The 19,474-nt window shown below is 36.7% G+C and overlaps 1 protein-coding gene across 6 annotated transcripts in view; it reads left to right on the top strand.

Annotated features, from left to right (window-relative positions):
• The window catches only part of astn1 (astrotactin 1), a 339,194-nt gene that overhangs the window by 110,567 nt on the left and 209,153 nt on the right, over nt 1–19,474 (top strand). For all 6 annotated transcript variants that reach the window (XM_011486590.3, XM_011486589.3, XM_020710964.2 and 3 more), the window contains 2 exons: nt 1,757–1,894; nt 9,994–10,144. In XM_011486590.3, coding sequence (XP_011484892.1) covers nt 1,757–1,894; nt 9,994–10,144 — 289 coding nt within the window. The remainder of the gene's footprint in view (nt 1–1,756; nt 1,895–9,993; nt 10,145–19,474) is intronic.

Genomic DNA, 19,474 nt, shown 5'->3' with positions numbered 1-19,474 from the left:
TGCTGTTTACAGTTTCATCGCCATGCTCAGTCTCCAAGGAATCTCTCACCAGCCATTTTTGTTTTTATTTTTAATCCAATTCTACTCATTTGGTGTCTATTACTTCCGTTAACACACGCCTCTTTGGCCAGGAAAACAACACAATATTAAACAAAAGTTTAAAAAAATCTTTAATTCCCTGTGCAGTGAAAGATTTATTTTCCTTTGGGTTAGAGTGCATATCTCTAGAACCTCAAATCAAACCTTTGTAAAAGAGTCAACTGACAATAATTTGACTTCATTTTTTAACTTTAAACATTGGTAAAAAGATGGATCTCTAAATTTAGCAAAATATGAAATATAAAGAAAAGCCTTGAAGATCCACTCCAATGAACTTTTGAGCGATTTTAACCCTTATGCTATCCTAGGCACTTTAACGTTAGGAGTTGGGTCATCTAGACCCACTAGACAGTGCTCTGAACCTTTTTTCTTCAATGATTTGTGATCTTCACTGGTGTCCGTGGATTACATGAAATCTTTCCACCTTTATCCACCTTTGTCATGGTAGGGAGAACACGTCAAAGTAAGGTTGGGGTCATCTAAGATAGAAAACGTTTTAATTAGGATTATGCCATTTTTAGTCTAAATAAAAAATGTTGTCTTCTAGTTTCTGCAGAGTGGCACAACCCCAACTTAACATTACCGGTGCAAAAAAACTAAAGTGCAATATAGGAGCTATCCAGACGTACAGTTTTGAGCAGGTGCTAGTTCGGACAAGAAAAACGTAGACGAACATGGTTCCAGTCGTCTACAAGTGGATGCATCAAAATAGACCGTAGCAGAGAGCTTGTGGCCCACCCAGTGTATTTTCTGTGTCACAAATATGCTCTGCACTTTTCCTGACAATAATCCTCAATACTCAAAAATGCAGTTTAGGCATAATTTTCTTCATTCATGTCTTTCATCATGAGAAAAATACCACGAGAATATGGTGGACATGGTAAAAACACCAATGGTCATTTTCAACATGGTGGAAGACATATATAAAATGATTGAGGATTAAACCTGCATTTCTACATATGTCTTTTTTCAAATTGATACAGATCAGGAGCGGATGAAAAAAAATTGTACGGCCTGCAAGCAATATTGCCCGCCATGTTTTTTGTGGAACACTAATGTCAGCTTGGGGCGCAGGAGCGTGCAGATAGGGTTCTCATGGATGGGGAGGGGAAAGGGGTGGGGTTGCTCTGCACCAACTGACCGGCCCACAACCCAGAGGTGAATTTCTAATGAACAGAAAATATGTCTTAATAAAAACTACATACTCAAAGTTAAAGGACCACTGGGAAGGGAACACTTTTAAAATAGAAAAAAAATGTATACTTAAAAACACCAAAAACACGATATATATATATTTTTTGGAATGGGCATATAACCTAGTTGGAATCTTGACACTTTTTTAAATCATTAAACATTTCATCTTATTAATGCTCCAAATACTCCTTATAAATATTTAACTACATACAAATCTAAAACAAAATGAAGCACTGGCTGTAATATAGATATATATATATATTTTTTTTGAAAGATGCAACATCCGGTTCATACTTCTTTGGGATTATGCCTCAAAAAATTGTTTGGCCATTACAAGAGAAAGAAATGTTTTTTTATTTCATCTGTTGTTACGTTTAATCTATATTCCATCTAAGGGTGGCTGTTGTTAACTTGCCATCTCTTTTCCCTTCCCCAACCATGACATTTCCTCATCTCCCTGCAGATTCACGTACACTCTCGGGGAAGGAATGTGGCTCCCATTGAGTAAAAGCTTTGTCATCCCCCCAGCTGAGCTCGCCATCAACCCATCAGCCAAATGCAAAACGGATATGACAGTGATGGAGGACGCGGTAGATGTAAGGTGAGAGACATGTGATGGTGACACCTCTCATGGTTTGTAGACATGTAACAAGAGGCTGCAATTATAGAGATAAAGCACCAGATAAGGCACAAAATGAAAATGCTCAAAGCTGCAGCTGGGCCATAGCTGAATTTTATATGATGGAATGGAAATAATTTTTTGAAGAGAGACACTTTTTAATCAATTTCCCTTCAGAATGATCTTCTATTTTTAAGCTTCATTTGTTTTTGCCTTTTATTTACTATTGTTGCAGACTATTTTCTCTAAAGTCCATTGATATTTGATGGAAAGTAGATGGAGCGTTCTTTGCGGTGAAGAATGTGAGAAAATTAAGACTTAAAGTTTAAAGTAAAACGGTAATTAGAAACAAACAGATCAGGCAAATTAGCAGAAGGCCAGAAGCACATCAAAAAACTGAGAGTCGGAACAACAAGCTGATAAAAAAAAGCCTTTTTATGTTCTTTTGCATTTGGGTTTTATTTGAGTTTGAGTTGCTCACCCAAAACAAGGCCACATTATTAAAATTATGATTTTAAAAGCTAATTTTATTACTAGTATTATTATAATTTAACTTGGTTTTAACATATCTGCTGGGAAGCATTTCGCTTTTGATGAGCAATTATGTATCTAACAGACAACACAATCTTTGGAATTAATTCATGTTTACTTACAGTTGGAAATCTTATTTGAAATATTTCACAATACGATTGTTCATTTTAGGATTTTATTTCGATGGTTAAAAAAAAAAAACAGTTTCGCAAGAAGCTCCGTCTTCCTGAAACCCCTCGAACTGCATGAAAACAAATCTAATGCAATAAATAAAAATGGTATTTTTCAGACATTTAGTCGTTCCGGAGTATAAGGTGCAGATTCCAAAAAAGATACAAAATAAAGAATTAAAATACGGGAATTAGAACGGAATTTCTGCACCCTTCACTACTGGCACACATTGATGCTTATTTAGCTTCATGGAATACTGAAGGAATCTAGTATATCAGTGCAACATACTTACAATTATTCAGATAACCACAGCATAAAAAAACATTCTAGCAGGTCAGCTAAACTCTTTATATCATTTCAATTCACTAAATCTGTTAAATTCTTCATCTTCTGTGTCAGTTTGGAACAACTCCACCAAGCCCAGCATAAGACTGAGCGACTCTTCGAATTCTGATACACACACTCACAGTGCCCTCTTGTGGTTGTTGTTTTTTCTTTTAAATCGCATATAAGTTGCACCTGAATATAAGACGCACCCCCGGCCCACCAGTATACAAAAAAAACGTAACAGAACCTACAGAATGAGTTTACTTAGCAAACAATCAGTCATTCATTCATTTATAAACTAGCTTTGGTTGTTTTGTGCAAAGAAAGGTCCTCCTAGAATTTAAAAGCAATGGATTTAAATTGAATTTATAGACTTTTCACAATACAGTATATCCCCTCCCCCCTTGTTATAAAGAAGAAGTACCCGTAGACTAGTAACAGCTGGTACTCAGTAATTATATTTGTCAGAATACCCATTCTTCCTCTGCTACCTGTTTTTAACTTGTTCTCGCGAATCAAATTTTTAGGATATATTTATTATCGCAACTTGGGAGTTCAGCTCGTGCTGGTTTGCGGCGCCTTCCGTCCATGAAACCAGGGTTCGACTCCGGGCTGCTCCCTGTTCCCTTCTCTACTTCTGTGCCGGTCCCAAGCCCGGTTGCTTTGAGAGGGTTGCGTCACGAAGGGCATCCGGCGTGAAACTTTGCCAAGTTTACCATGCGACTCATTCGCTGTGGCGACCCCTGATGGGAAAAGCCGTAAGATAAACAACAACATTTATTATCGCAACTTATAAACTGACCAATTAGATGCTTTAATAAAAGTAGGTGGTCTTACATCAAACATTAGAAACGTTTGATCCCGAGCCCAGATTTAAGTGGTAGGGGTTTGGGGTTCCAACAAGCTCACTCCTGATTGACAAGAGTAGTTGCCTTAGAAGTCATGACTCAGCCTGACTTGGACCAATCACTTCTTACTGATGCCGTCTGAAGTAAATCAAGTAGGCTGAAACCAATCACTACAGTCTGGTAATGTGAGCAGCATTTCACACTTATATAACCTGCATGTTTGATTTACTTGAATGAAGGTGGCTATTAATTCGATGGTCCCTCTACCAGAGATGGTTCCATGGGTCATACTTCAGAACCACACAAAAAGACTTGAAACTTGAATTAACCTTTTTTTTTTTTTTACTTTAAAATAAAGATGTCAGATCGAGCTAACAATTTCTGTTTTCTGTTTTTTTCGTGTTTTTGTGTTACGTTATGGTGCAGAAACAGCATATGCACCTTTTTGTGCCCCAACATAGTCATTTTGACAAAAACAAGCAAAGGCTTCACTGTCACGTACAACCCATTCAACATCTAGTAGTTTGTGTTTTTATTTTTTTGAAACCACAGAAAAAGAGTGATGCATCAAAAGAGGCACCTTGGAAAAAATCAGACTTTTTTTCGATGTGGGCCCCCCAATGGATGTTCACAATTCAGGTGCAGTCCAGGAACAGCTGTGTTTCATTTTCACTTTGAAACAATGTGCCAGAGGAATCAAATGACAAGTAGAGAGTGATGCTTTGGAATGTGGTGGTGGTGCTAAAAGAAATACTCACATGTTTACAAGTTATATTATTTTATATTCTGGTGAATTTAAAAAAAAAAACATTCTGATGTCCAAAAGTGACAAATAAACAACTATTTGTGCTCCAAAATACCTTGAAGGATTTCAAAATAAAATAGTCCTTTTTATTAAATAAAACCCCTTTAAGTTAAATGTGCTACTTCATTGGCATTATTAGATGAGAAATAATTAACGTTTTGCTCTTCAAAAAAAAAAAATCTGTAAACTTTATTTTCATAGTTACATGTACTTTTAATTTGGAAAAATAAATGTAAGTTTTTACAAATTAAAATAAAAACATTTGCCCCTGAAAGTTTTCATTTATGAGTTTCAGTACTACATTATGTTTTTATTTTTTTATATTTCAAAAATAAATAAATAAATAAAACAACATTTCTAACAAGGTTGGATCCTGAAGGAGTTTGTTTGAAACAATGGTCTCAATGACTGATGTGTAAACCTTAAAAATATTACATTTTTGCTGCATTTTGCCACAGCCGTAAATGTTTTCTGAAAAATACACGCTCCAGGAAAAGTAATCTATATTTGTTTTGGGAGCTTTTAGAGTTTTAAAATTGTTTATTCGATTAGCCTCTGGTCATTTTCGGGGTTCCTTCATTCGTGTGCACAGATTGAACAAACCGATCAATACAACATATTGATTTTTGTGACATGAACGGAAGGGTCTTTAAGGTTAGCCGGGTTATTTATACTATGCAACTTTGCAAGGCATATGGATAGCATCAATGAACACCACTGTATTTTTTTTTTTCCTTTTTTCTTTTTTTAGGCTGATGCAATACAAATGTGATAAACATGATCTTGGGACTTTGTGCTTGAAGCTGTGGACTGACTTTAATTGACAGTTTGTGAATTGCACCGCCTGAACTCATGAACATCCCTCGAAGCTCCCTATAGTCTGTCATACCAACGTTGGATGTGAACAGAAGTGAGTGGAATGTCTGACAAATAAAAGACAAAACAATGACCCGTTTTGAACTTTTGACGGAGCGCTTCGTATTAGGAGTTCCTCCGTTGAGAGATGAGAACGAGTGCCTGAAGAGCTTGAATCCCACTGAGGGAAGGTCATAACTCTTGTTTGATCTATCTATCTATCTATCTATCTATCTATCTATCTATCTATCTATCTATCTATCTATCTATCTATCTATCTATCTATCTATCTATCTATCTATCTATCTATCTATCTATCTATCTATCTATCTATCTATCTATCTATCTATCTATCTATCTATCTATCTATCTATCTATCTATCTATACATCTATCTATCTATCTATCTATCTATACATCTATACATCTATACATCTATCTATACATCTATACATCTATACATCTATACATCTATACATCTATCTATACATCTATACATCTATCTATACATCTATACATCTATACATCTATCTATACATCTATACATCTATACATCTATCTATACATCTATACATCTATCTATACATCTATACATCTATCTATCTATCTATGTATATGTGTGTTGCTCACTGAGTTATTTTCAGATGGAATTATTTCTCTTTAAACTTTTTTACTTACGTCATGATGCTGCAAGATATTCAGAGTGACTGTTATTCATCAGCCTTTCTCTGAGCGGGCATCACACAGAAATCCAAACGTGTAAAAAGGCTTCACGATCCAATCAGACTGCCGTGTGCATGTTGATGGCGGTGCATCCGTTTGACTTTAATGACTTTTGAGTAAGAGATGCATGCACATTTGAGGCTCCAGCTGATCCTCATACTTATAAAAGCAGCAGTTTGGGCCACAGATACTACAAACCTCTGACTCTCAGTGCAGTAATAGTTTTTGTATTTTTAGCCTATGTAAAAAAGAGAAACCACAAGGCAACATTCTTTCTGATGCTTTAAATATAAACACTTTAAGTGTGTCTGAAATATTTTCGATTGCATTCTACCTTTTGTTTCTTTTCAAATTTGCACGAAGGGGACAAGTGAATATCAAATTTATGTGTAGTCATGAGTGTTGGACAAAAAGATCAGAAATGTAAAAAAATATATATTTATATTTATATTATATTATAAGTTTTAAACTGTTCAATTAAAATATATTATAGAAGTTTAATGTTGAAAATACTGATGACAATGTGTTTTTTGCAAGATTTCCATGTACAAACTGTGTGTTTTAAACTAGTTTGTCTCTCAAAGATAACACTAAAATTGTAAAGATTATGTGCAATAACTTGCAAACTTGCAACTTGGCAAACTTGCTAAAAATTAAGTAGCCCTGATGGGAGAAGAAAAAAATAAAAAGATTACAAACTTTCCTATGTATTTTGCCGTTACGGTGCTTTCCCGTTAGATCCCAGTTCACTTTTTGCCTTCTCGCTGTTTCCTTGATTTTTTTCAGTGGAATTTCGCATGCATTTGCTTTTTTTTTACACACACACTTGATTGGCCGCTGTATCCCCTGCAGCAAATGAGGGAACACTGTGTATCTAATATTTTGATGGATTTTTGGAATGAAATGTCAGAACATTATTAAAACTTTCAAATTGTTACAATATAATGAAAACAATTTTAGTGTTTTGGTGTTTCTTTTTATTTTACTGCAGTAAGGTTCATCCTTTTACACATTACAGTTACATGAATCTTTTTATTTTTTAAACCCTATTTATGAAATTGACTCCTCCCTGTCTCTGTATTTATTGCAGTGTCAGTTTTTTTTCTCTTTTGGTTTTTCCATTTGGCAGCTCTCACAATCTTAAAATGTTGTGTAAACATCTAATTTCCCTCTGATATATGATCCTATGAACATTCTCCTCAGTTTTCCCCCCGGGGCCATGAGAAAACAGTGTTCCCACTTTCTGGATGTATGTTGAGTTCCCCGTGAGTCGAGCTGCCTTCCCTTCTCGTCACTTTTGGTAGCTTTGTTTTCTGGTAATAATTCAGTATATCGAGAAGAAAGACTAACTCTGATGTTTTAGGGTATTTTTAACATGTGCTTGTGGCATTTTTTCTGATGATGGAGGGAAATTATTGATCCACATTGCATTTCTGAGTATTTCTTTACTCAAATTTTTGTGAATCGGGAGGAGATGAAAACATGCCATTTGAACAAGATTCTATTTGTTACATAGAAAACACGCTGAGTGGGACACAAGCTCCCTGCTGCCATGGATGACTAGATCCATGTACGTCTTAGTTTTCCTCGTCTGAGCTGATATCTGGCTCAAAACGCCACGGCTGAATAGCTCCCCAATATTGCGCACTACTTTAGGGGGGCATGAGGGGCTGTAACCTACCAGAAAAGCGTGTAAACAGAGAGCTCTCAACAACAGGAAAGGGAGGGAGGCACCCCACCTGCAACTCTGAGGTTAACCCCGGCCACTCTGCTGAAATTATGCCCTAAAAAAACGACACCGGTTTTTGGATTCTGGTTAAAAACGGCATAATCATAATTACAATTTGGAGAGCTTTTACAATAGATCAGATGATCAGAGTGGGTCTCTAATCAGCTAAAAGAGGAGTCATGCAGGGTTTTAAGGATTTTGTTGTACCATATTTTAAAATTTGATGCAATTCAAAGACTTCAATTGCTGCTATATAGATATATACACTTTTTCCTGCTGATTTCTTGAACACTAGTAGCAAAATATCTTATACATTTATAGAAATATTAACTTTTGTTGATTTTCCTTTGTTTGTCTAACTGCTAGGTCTTTTTAACAGGTAAAATAAAGTTGTGCTACAACCTAAGTTTTTTATTTTGAATAGCAATGTTTCTGTAAATATTATAAAAAATACAGTTCTTATTATTTGTGTTCAACAGCTTTGTCTTGTGTATTTTGGTATTTAATAAAGAACTTAACAACACTTGTTCTTCTTTTGGTTAATGACACTTTGGATTTAATTACACTGTCTCAGTGATTTAATATTCACACTTGCTTTACATTTCATCATTTGCTGATACTCATTTTTTAATAGTTCCCTTCAGAATAAACGGCTACAAAACAATACCGAATTATTTAAGAAAAACTGGTTTAAAGGATAACATCAAGTCTTTTTATAAAAGGGAAGGGGAAAAAAACTTTTTTGCGGCTTCATTTTCTTTTGTGATTCTGACAAAGAGGCCATGTTTCAGGGCCGAGTTTGCAGCAATGTCATTGTATCCCCTCTAGCTTATAAGACCCAGTAATTCCTTGACAATAATGGGGTTTAGACTTGTGCAGAAAATACATTTTTCCTTTGACACCAATTTAATGTATTTATAGTACCGTCTCTCTGTATGATGATCACTTAGTGAGATTTCAAGAGGTGTAGAGATGAAGACAAATAAATAAATAAATAAGCAGATGCCGGGCGAAGCGACTGCTCACTGCAAGACTCGAGTGACGAACTTCTGCATTTTATCTCAAAAGTTTACTTCTTAATTGCGCAAAGTGGTTTCGCCTTGAATCGTAGCTTTATTGGTGATGATTACACCTAAAGAATTCAAACACGCAGGCTGAGCTAATTTATAAAAATGTCATTTTAACAAAACAGCCCTCTGAAAGCGAGGTGACTCATCTTCCAGAGCAGGAGGCGGAAACACTGACTCACTGAAACACGATCTAAGAAATATTTTATACACATCAGGGTTCATGACAGGAAGTACATGACAGATAATTCTAACTGACTGCATTTTTTCAAAGGCAATTGCTAAAAAGACCTAAAAGTTAACGTTCTGCGTGTTAAACTTTACTGGGATAATTGGTTAAAGACCATTTAATGTTAATTAGTGTTTTTAATTTCTTACGATGTTCTTGGAGCATTTAATATATGCTGGTAGATGAAGATGATGATTAGAGGACACTTGAAAATTCCGCTTAAAATCGTTTTTTTTTTTAGTTTTATTTATTTAAATATGGGAATCAGTAGCAGACGAAAAAATGCAGTTTGAAAAAGCTTGTACATTTGACGTACATTATACAGTATGCTGAGTGGCCACATTCCTCTCCGTTCCATTCTGAGTCATTCACTTGCAGACAAATAGATCCATGTACGTCTTTGTTTTTCTCGTTTGAGCTGACATCTGGCTCAGAACTGTACGGCTGGATAGCGCCAATAATGCTTGCCATTTTTGTTGCACCTGTAATGTTGGATTGGGTGTATGAGGGGCTGCAAACTTGCTGGAGAGCAAATAAACAGATCATGTATAGTTGACTGCGTCAAAGGTCCTTCCCACAACTCCGAGGCAAATTTCTAATGAACTACTGCCGCCCTGCAGAAACTATGTCATAGAAAATGACACAGTTTTTTTTTTTGTTGGCTCAAAAAGGTATAATCATGATTAAAAGGCCACTAGGAAGGCTTTAGCAATAGATTAAGAGGGGATTGGAGTGATTCTTTTTTTGTGTGTAAGAACTAACATTTCCTCCTCGCTGTCACTTTAACATATTTGCAGAGAAGAGTTGATGATCAGTTCCTCCTTTGACTCTTTGGAAGTCCTCCTGGACTCTTTTGGACCTGTCAGAGACTGCTCCAAAGACAACGGAGGCTGCAGCCGCAACTTCCGCTGCATTTCCGACCGAAAGCTGGATTCCACTGGATGTGTGGTGAGTCAGTCGCCACTTGCAAATCCCCCTGCAAGCCACTATATGTCAACTTCACCTTTCAGAATATGACCTTCCCTGACTTCAAAGAAAGAAAAATCTAATTCAAAGCATCCCTGAACATTATAGCAGTATGCACACTCTATCTTCTGATGCCTGTTCATGACACTGTGGACCGGGGGATCTAAACCTTCGGGAAGTTTTGAACTCATGCCCAGATACAAACTGACTTCAGAGGAGGTTATAAAACTGTAATGTTTCATAGATATCCTGTTGTGGTCAACAGTTCTTCAATCTGTGTGCCTCCATAAATATTCATGCACATTTCTCCGGGGCACAGTGACCCACATCAAGGACACACAGCAAATACAATTTCTAAGGTTTCTAACAACGCTTCATTCCTTTTAGTCCGACAACATATTCATCGCCTTCAGGTGCTGCTTAGCAACCACAAAATGTAGCAACAAACTTTGTTGTCTTCTCCATCTGTCCAAGACTCCCGCAATACCATTCTTGTTATTTGCAGAATTTTAAAGCTGTCTGCCAGTGTTTTCCTTCTCTTTACATCCCCTGATCCCCCCCCAACCCCCCTCAATGGCCGCTCCATCCACCAAGCAATTTAATTTCTTTTCAGGAGCTTTGATGTACTTGAGTAGAGCTTTTCAGGTGATCTAGGAAGATGATGTTTATGCAATCCGCTGCGCTTATCTTATTTTTGATGCATCTCAAGCACAGAGAAGCAGCTTGTGGGATGATTTGAATCAGGTATATAGATTAGAGTAAGAATACGTGACACAAAAACAACTTTCATACCATGCTGGAGTTTGTTTACTGGCATTTCTTTTACCCCAATCGTCCATCTTTATCTGAATGGCGGACATGAATCTCATCCTATTCATCAGACAGCATCAGTCAGAATCTAAATTATTTATTACAGTTGTTGCCATAATAAAGTAGAAGCACACAGTGTCTCCTATGGGTTCCTCTGCATTAGTACACATTAGTTGTAGTAAAATAAGTAAAATAACAGTAAATTAAATTAGTACAATAACATTTCAGTTAAAAAGGGGAAAAAAAGAAAAAAAAAACGACTTGTACCACGGTAAATATCGTAGTCACTTTGGCGAGGAAAAGTTTTAACAATGCTCAGAATAAATCATTACAAGTTATTTCAGTACAATTTAGTTTGGTATGTGTATTTTGTTTTGTTATATACCAATTGTTGTGAAACTTAAAAATAAAAAGTAAAAAAAAAAATTAAATTTCAGTTCAGCAAAATAAAAGTGAATATGAATCCAATTTCAAAAACACAACTTAGTAAAAGTAAAAAGTGCAGAGCAGTAAAGCAATTCTATTGACAACAATTTAAAGTATGTGTAACTTCTTACTCTTTTCCTCTGACTCTAATATGATGCCACTGAATTTGATGTTAAAGGGCAGTAGCAGGGGGGCTCAGACCCAAATAGCCAGACTATGTAGCTTTCCAGCTTTGGCATTGTTTTATAGGAGATCATCAAAGATGCTGCTCTTTGGCAGTGATTAAAATATCTGTAACTTCACAAATCCATGAGTCTTCAGAAGAACAGCTTGAAGATCCTCATAACCATTGCTATGTTCTTAGCTGTGATCCAAAATCTTCACATTTTATTTACCGTATTTTCTGGACTATAAGTTGCCCTTTTTTTCATAGTTTGGCAAGGGATGCGACTTATACTCTGCAGCGACTTATATTAGAAATAAATTGAAATAAATACATTGTTGACCCTCCTGTTATGTTCATTTGTGAGGAACAGAGATGATGTTCCTGGGTCAATTTGATGTATGAGGTATGTTAAGTGTTAAGAGTATGTTAAGTGACTCAGAGAATCAGCAAACCTTTTTTTTTACAGTAAGATCTTGAAGGCTAACAACATAATATTCTATTTTCCAATGATTTCATAGATTCAGAAATGCAAAATGACAACTGTTTCTACAAATACAGGATGAAAACAGAGTATTAGTTGGCCAATGATGCTTCATGAAAGGAATAAATAAATAACTATGAGAAAGAATTACTGTGAAATTATGAGATAAACAGTCTGCTATTATTGTGTCATATGAGGTTTGTAAAAGTTATTAGTTCTTGGTCTCAGATTTTGTCAAATAAATTTCCCGTCAAAATGCGACTTATCTGTGTTTTTTTCTACTTTATAATGCAACGTATTATAATGATATTATAATTTTTGGGCTGGTGCGACTTATACTCCGCAGCGACTTATAGTCCGGAAAATACGGTATTTAAAAAAGAAGACAGAAATCTTCCTTCTATAATAGGACATCAGAATTTTAACTTTAGAATTATGACAGTTTTTATTTAAATGTTTTTAATAGAAAACCCAGATAAACCATCAAAAGGAGAAGCATACAAACTATTATTATGGGTAGTAATATTGCTGCAATCACAATAATTTTGACCTGAAAATCTCCATTACATCATGTTTTTTTCTTTGATGTTTTGGCACGTTATGGTATTTTACTTGTGTCTTGTGTTATTTTTAAAGATTTACGCACCTACACCTTACCAAATGTCAAACTACATTTTTTTTATAAAAAAAAGAAAACGTTAAACCCATTTCCTTTTAAGTTTGAAATATGATAAGGGTGTTTGTGGGGAAAAGTCATTTATGTCCATTTTTAAATTTGATCAGAAAGGCCTTACTAGAGATTCTTTTAAAAACCTGAATGTTCCTCCAATCACCAAACTGAAGCCATCAGAGCCTAAAACAGATTTTTCCTTAGTTGCCAAACAATTGAGGTTTGTGATTTTGGTGTACTTTTGCTTGGAGCTACCTTGAAACTTTTTTTAGACCTGATGCAACATATTGTGTGTGGGCACACGTGTGTATAGTTTGACCTGGGGCTTAATTCAATTGGAAAGGATAGTGAGGATTTCTGTAAGTTGCAGCAACATTGCACAGAAATATCAGGAGTGACATTTTCACCACTTTCAATCTTGCACAGGGAGATGACTTACTGCATAATGTTCAGCCGGGCTTTTGAAGTCACTTTGGCATTTTTTTTAACTATTGAATGGCTTTTTAATTTGATTTTAGCATGATGTGATTTTTTTTAAATTGCTTTAGTATTTAATTGTTGCTTTTTTTTAAAGCAAAAGCCAAATACACTTAAATAATCACATCTTCAGAATTCTGTTCTCGACTGTTGCAGTTACATGAATTCAGTTACCTTACTCCTCTCGGTGATTAACATAGCTTTGAATCAGAGCTACTCTTCTATTTTTTGCACTTTAATGTATTTTTTTTATTTAAGCTGTGAAACTATGCAAATGTTTTATTTTTTTAACATAGTGATTAGTTTTACTTTGAAGCACACAATGCCCAAATATAAGGTTGATCTTTTTCAAATTAGCTCTCTGATTTATCAGATTTTGTCAACTTCTCTAATATTCCCTGCAATTGTAATCATATTTTATTCAATCTGGTTATAATTCAAAGCATTTTTGTGTCAGTTACAAAAATTACATTTATAATTGTTTTAAACCAAAAGATAATTATACATAAAATGTCTTCATATTCAACTTTAAAAGTTTATTGGAAATCTAAATGTTAAATTTGAATCTTTTTTCACTAGGAGCACTTTGGCCCCCAACTGAAAATGTAAGGGGCACAACCAGAAAATTTAGGGGCGCATACCGTAAATCAACATGCTAAACAGATCTACTAATTTCCACTGTATTACTAATAAATACTTAAATAATAGATGCAGAAATTACAATGTGCTGTTTACAATTCAGTGTCACATTTTATTCTGCACTTTTGAAGATGCAACAAGATAAACTGACAGCACCATCGCTGTCATGACAGTACAAATAGTAAACAAAATACCATACATTCAGAATTTAAAAAAGTGCTTACTAACAAAGTGATTACAGTAATAACCTTTCGGTCATTTCACAGTTACAAACAATACTTAAATGTATGTAAACAGTAGGGGCACTGGCCAATGACATTCCACTAGAACATGTAGGTCTAAACAACTTGAGCCTTTACTCACTCCCCCTTAGAGCAGATCCTCCTGTGTTCCACTAGGAGGCTCAGAAGGCCAGCCCTTGTAATTTGGCCCCCTAGACCTTTTATCCTGACTGAACCATGTTTGCACAGCTTCCTTGGCATCAACTCTTGTTTTATTCAGTCTTCTATATCTGCTGTTTTCTCATTTAAACATCCTTATTAATAAGGTTCGGTTAACACTGTTGAGTTATAACTAGTAAACACAAAAGAAGACTCAAATTCTACAGTTCTGTAACCTCCATCAATGGGATCTCCTGAATAATAATAAAAATAAATAATACATTTTATTTATAAGGCGCCTTTCTGAACACGGCTTCTCTTGTCTACCATTTACTGCTGGACACTTGGCAGCATTTCCTCCCAAACAGCTGAGACCCTCAGTATGGCTTGAAGATGATTGTCATTAAATCTGGACTGGACTTGGACTTATTGATATTTAAGGTGGAGAATTCAGGGAGTATGTGCTCCCAATTTTGATTCTGTGTTGAATTTTGTTTTTTTTGTTTACTCTTTAAACCACAAATCAGTACAGGAGAAACAAAATTCAGTTACCATTTTTGGATTTTCTTTCTTATGACTTTTTGCACATTTAAACCCCGGTCACAAGTTATTGTAGAGCAGCCAGTCACCCACTCCTATATTTTCATAGCGGAATTCAAACTGTGGTTTGTAAAAGAACGGGCGTTGTTCACTGGAGATCAGAACAATCGATACAGATAACTGAGATCAGAGAAAGGCTCCAAAAACGGATGGAAATTCATGTTGGCGACACCAAATAGGTGCAGCCAAGATGCACAATAAGCATGTTTGAGATCACCCAGGTGGACGCAACGCTGCACAGATCACCTGGTGTGTGACCTATATTTTTGTTTTTGCTCCAACATCACCTGTCAATCATCACAAAAATATCACGAGAAAGGGGCGGGAGCAAGGCGCCAACCTAGCGAACACAGCTGGAAATTTAGTACTGCGCTGACTGCAAGCCGCCCAGATGACTACAAAACAATGCATTATGGGACATGTATCCTGATGGGTTTTTGTAGTTGAGTGAACAATTAAAAAAATTTAAAATACCATTTGATTAACATAAAGGCTACATACATTACAAAACATTCAAATAAATATAAAAGATATAATAACACAGATCATACTAAGGGGGAGCGGCATACTAAAACTAAATTGAATGTTAAGGACATCTCCAACTACCTTTTCTCGTTCAGTCTCGCTGCAGATTCCCCCCCCCCCCCCCCCATCTCCCCAACGATCCATGCGAGGCACTGGTTCATCTCAAACACATCTGTCGTTGCATTTTCTGCACGTGTTTTAAGTGTGTCTAAGACTAAATCTTGTTGTCGCTCGCATGTGTTTAATGTTAAAGCCCCATTAGCTGTCATGCATGTAGGTGTGGGACAGTTATTCTCCTCAGCTGGCTCATCTCCCGCAGGGGCGGTGTGCTGCAGTCCGGGTCTGTGCGGCCCAGAGAAAAGTTCAGCACGGACTGCATGTATTTAGAAAATTACGAGCGAATAAATACGTTCTAAAAAGGAAAGTAAGGAACTCCTTAATGTGGTCTGAGGAGGGGGCTGTCAGGTCTCCTGCCTTAAATGTTCTCCTGCTTTCAAGCCTGGTCATTGCCACGCCCCCAAGAGTCATTTACCCCACTGTGATTGGTTGCTTTGACAGCTCCGCGCACGACACAGAAAAAGTGTCATTCATACAAACTGGCGGGCCGCATTAACATAAAATTTTCATATTAAGGCGGGGGCCGCAAAATATCATCTTGGGGGCTTCATATAGCCCGCTGGCCGCGAGTTTGAGACCCCTGCTGTAGACTCTGGCACTGGTACAGTAGCCGCAGGTCGGAAGAACGAATCAATAGTTCGCTTGCTCATAGCTCAGACGCACCCATATCAGGTTGTGATGATATTTGTCTCCGTTTCCTTCCCACAGATGTTTACGCGCGCTCGATTATCTCTAGGCCCCTCCTCCTCCACGCATTTTAGCCACTTACAGTGGCCATTTCCTATTCTTCTCACACGCATTGGCTGCCTCCTAGACAGGCATCACCTAGTGAAACGCGAGTGTGTGCTCGCGTCTCATGAGTATTTGTGCGAATGTTTGTGTGCGTGTGCGCTCGCTTCTCATTGTTTATTTCATTGCTCATTTCATTGGTCATTGACGTGCCCCTTCCACGTTTAATGTATCAAAAAATATGGAGGGTGGGGGAGGCAAATTTACTGGTAGCACATGTGCGACTGAATGTAAAATTCAGTCGCACACTCTCAAATTTTGGACGCAAAATGCGACCATGGTTGCAGTATGGAGCCGTGTAAATGTTGTAGGTATAAAATAAATCAGATTCATTTCTCAACCTAAATATCAAATCTTAAACAAAATGTAGAAGTTGGTAGGGCTTCTTGATACACTGTCAGAAAAAATGTGCAAAATTTGTACCTTTAGAGGTACAATGGCTTGTCACTGGGGCAGTACCCTCAAGGGTACAAATGTTGTACCCTTTTATATAGGTGCGTATCTGTACCCTTTCAGTGTGTACCTTTCAAAGGCAAATATGTACCTCTGTGGACTAAATTGTACCTTATAGTGCTATGGTACCATAATGTACCTTTAAAAAAGGTACAAATTTGTTCTTTTAAGGGTACTGCCCCAGTGACAAGCCTTTTGTACCCTTTGATGGCAAATTTGTACCAGATACAGCACATTAAAAGACCAGTATACTGTTTATATCATTTATTAAACATTCAAAACAATTACAAATCTGACATTTCACAGTATGTACAGTGTCACAACAGGATGCATATATTTACAATTATTAGCAATTTTACAATAATGAAAAATCTATATTTTTCCTTCAGTTCACATTGCATTCATTGTAACTATAACCTTAACATTTGATCAATTGTAAACAGCACATAGCACTTCAGTTACCATTTTTAAACCATGAAATAAAACTTGTGACATTAACAAAAGAAGCACTAGACCTCATTTTAAGTACATCTTTCTACTGCATTCTACATTTTCTAAAAATAGATAATAAAAAAGTAAACTCAGAACCAAGTTTAAATGCATAATTTAAATAATAAAATGCATAAATGTGATAAGATAATATTGATACGAATTCTAAAAAGAAGAACTATAAAACACACTAAAGATTACCAAGGATTACGTTTATGTCAATACCTAGTAGATCCTCTGCAAGCATCTCTTCTCTTGCTTCTTTGGAGACTTTGGCTAATGGAGCTTTTCTTTGAACAAGCTCAAGCACCTTTGGCACAATACTGGTAAACGCCGTCCTTGAAGCGCTGGCTTAAACTGACAGGTGATGGATGCATTCGGTCAACATCAAACAACTGAAAATTGAAAAAAATTAGAAAATTAATCATTCACTTTAACTAAAACAAACAAAAGACATAAAACATTCTAATATTCTTTGTTACCATTTCCCTTTAGTGATCTCATTGTATAAATATTACTTGGCTTGAATGACTATATATTTATATATGGGTTTAGAAAATTACAATGTTTTTACAATTGAGTTAAAGCTGTTAATGATCATTTTAGCAGATGTCTCAGCTTATATTAACATTCAAAATGTATTTTAAGCTGAGAACTGATTTAAAATGTCACTGACCCCTGAGGTTGTCTTCAAGAAAGGGTACTTCTTTAGTATATCCTCTCGCACCTTGCTGTACTGGATATGCAGGACATTCACATGACCTTCAACGGATGATGCATCCTCACCAATGACAGCAACCACCTATTGGATCAAATTTAAAAGTCCATACTAATAATAAAAAATACAACTGCAAGCAAAGTTTACTGGGGTTGAAGCACTTTGAGATGATGTTTAAAGACAGTTTGTGCAGAGTGGTTTGGAGTTGATAAGAAATTAACTTCTGAGTTGTAGGCGGGGCTATTGACACAGTAGTCACCCTCTGCTGATGTCCGAACATCCCTTTGTTTACGCCCTCTCCCTCTAGCTTACAGTCCTTCCAACCTAAAACTAACATTAGTGGTGAAAGCAAAATGGTGACCAATATTGAAGCTTTCCGGCCATAGTTTAGATCAAGCTCAGACAAGTATGATGAAGATGTTAATGGATCTGTTTGTCTGCAAGTGGACGCATCAGAATAGAGCAGAGCAGAGGGACTCGGACCCACCTCATTTCATGTGGTGCGTCACAATAGAGAGCTTCCTCAAACTGCATTTATTTTGTCTGTTCCTGATTCATCCCAATTTGAGTGAATACTCAGATGTGCAGTTTCAAACGTGTTCTTTTAAACGTGCCCATCATGAGAAAAATACTGCGACATGTTAAAAATGGGGGACCCACTCCAATGAAAGTTATTTTTTAAAATGTAGCATTTTTATGATGACATATTGTTATAAGATTTAAGAATAAAACTGTGTTTCTGAATATTTATTTTCTCAAATTGGGATGAATCAGGAGCAGATGAAAAGATGTAATTTGAGAAAGCTTGTAGTTGTTACGTACAAGCTACATTTGGCAGGCCACAAGCTCCCTGCTCCGCTTGTCTTCATTCTCCTCGTCTGAGTTGGCATCTGGCTCACATCTATAAGGCTGGATAGCTCCAATATTGCACGCCAATTCTGTTGCTTGGGGGTTGTGAGGGACTGTAAGGTATCGGGAGCGTAAACAATGGCATGATGGGAAGTTAAGGCCGGTTAACTCTGCAAAACAGTCCTGTCGAGAACTTGAAGGTGAATTCCAATTGAACTGCAGAAACCATGTCCCAGAAAACATTTTTCCCCCTCAAAAAACTGCATAATCAATGTCTGTCTTTGTATAATAATAATGGATTGGATTTATCTGCGCTTTTCAAGACACTCAAAGCGCTTACAGTGTGTCCATTATTCATTCACTCCTCATTCATACATGGTGATGGTAAGCTATGGTTGTAGCCACAGCTGCCCTGGGGCAGACTGACAGAGGCGTGGCTGCCAGTTCGCGCCTACGGCCCCTCTGACCATCACCGGGATCATTCATGCACATTCACACAAGGAATGTGAAGTGAAGGAGGGTGAAGTGTCTTCCCCAAGGACACAACAACATTTTTTGGCTGGTGGGAGCGGGGATCGAACCGCCAACCCTTCGGTCATTGGACGACCCGCTCAACCACCTGAGCCACTGTCGCCCGTATAGTCAATATCTTGTTAATTATGCAGAGCTTTGTTGAAGGAAATACAGAAGAATTATATGTTTGTATGATGAGGACAGTATTCC

The sequence above is a fragment of the Oryzias latipes genome, chromosome 17 (genome assembly GCF_002234675.1).
Source record: "Oryzias latipes chromosome 17, ASM223467v1".
In the NCBI taxonomy this organism is placed as follows: Eukaryota; Metazoa; Chordata; class Actinopteri; order Beloniformes; family Adrianichthyidae; genus Oryzias; species Oryzias latipes.
Note: the sequence above shows the minus strand (reverse complement) of the source record. Positions and strands in the feature narration are given on the sequence as shown.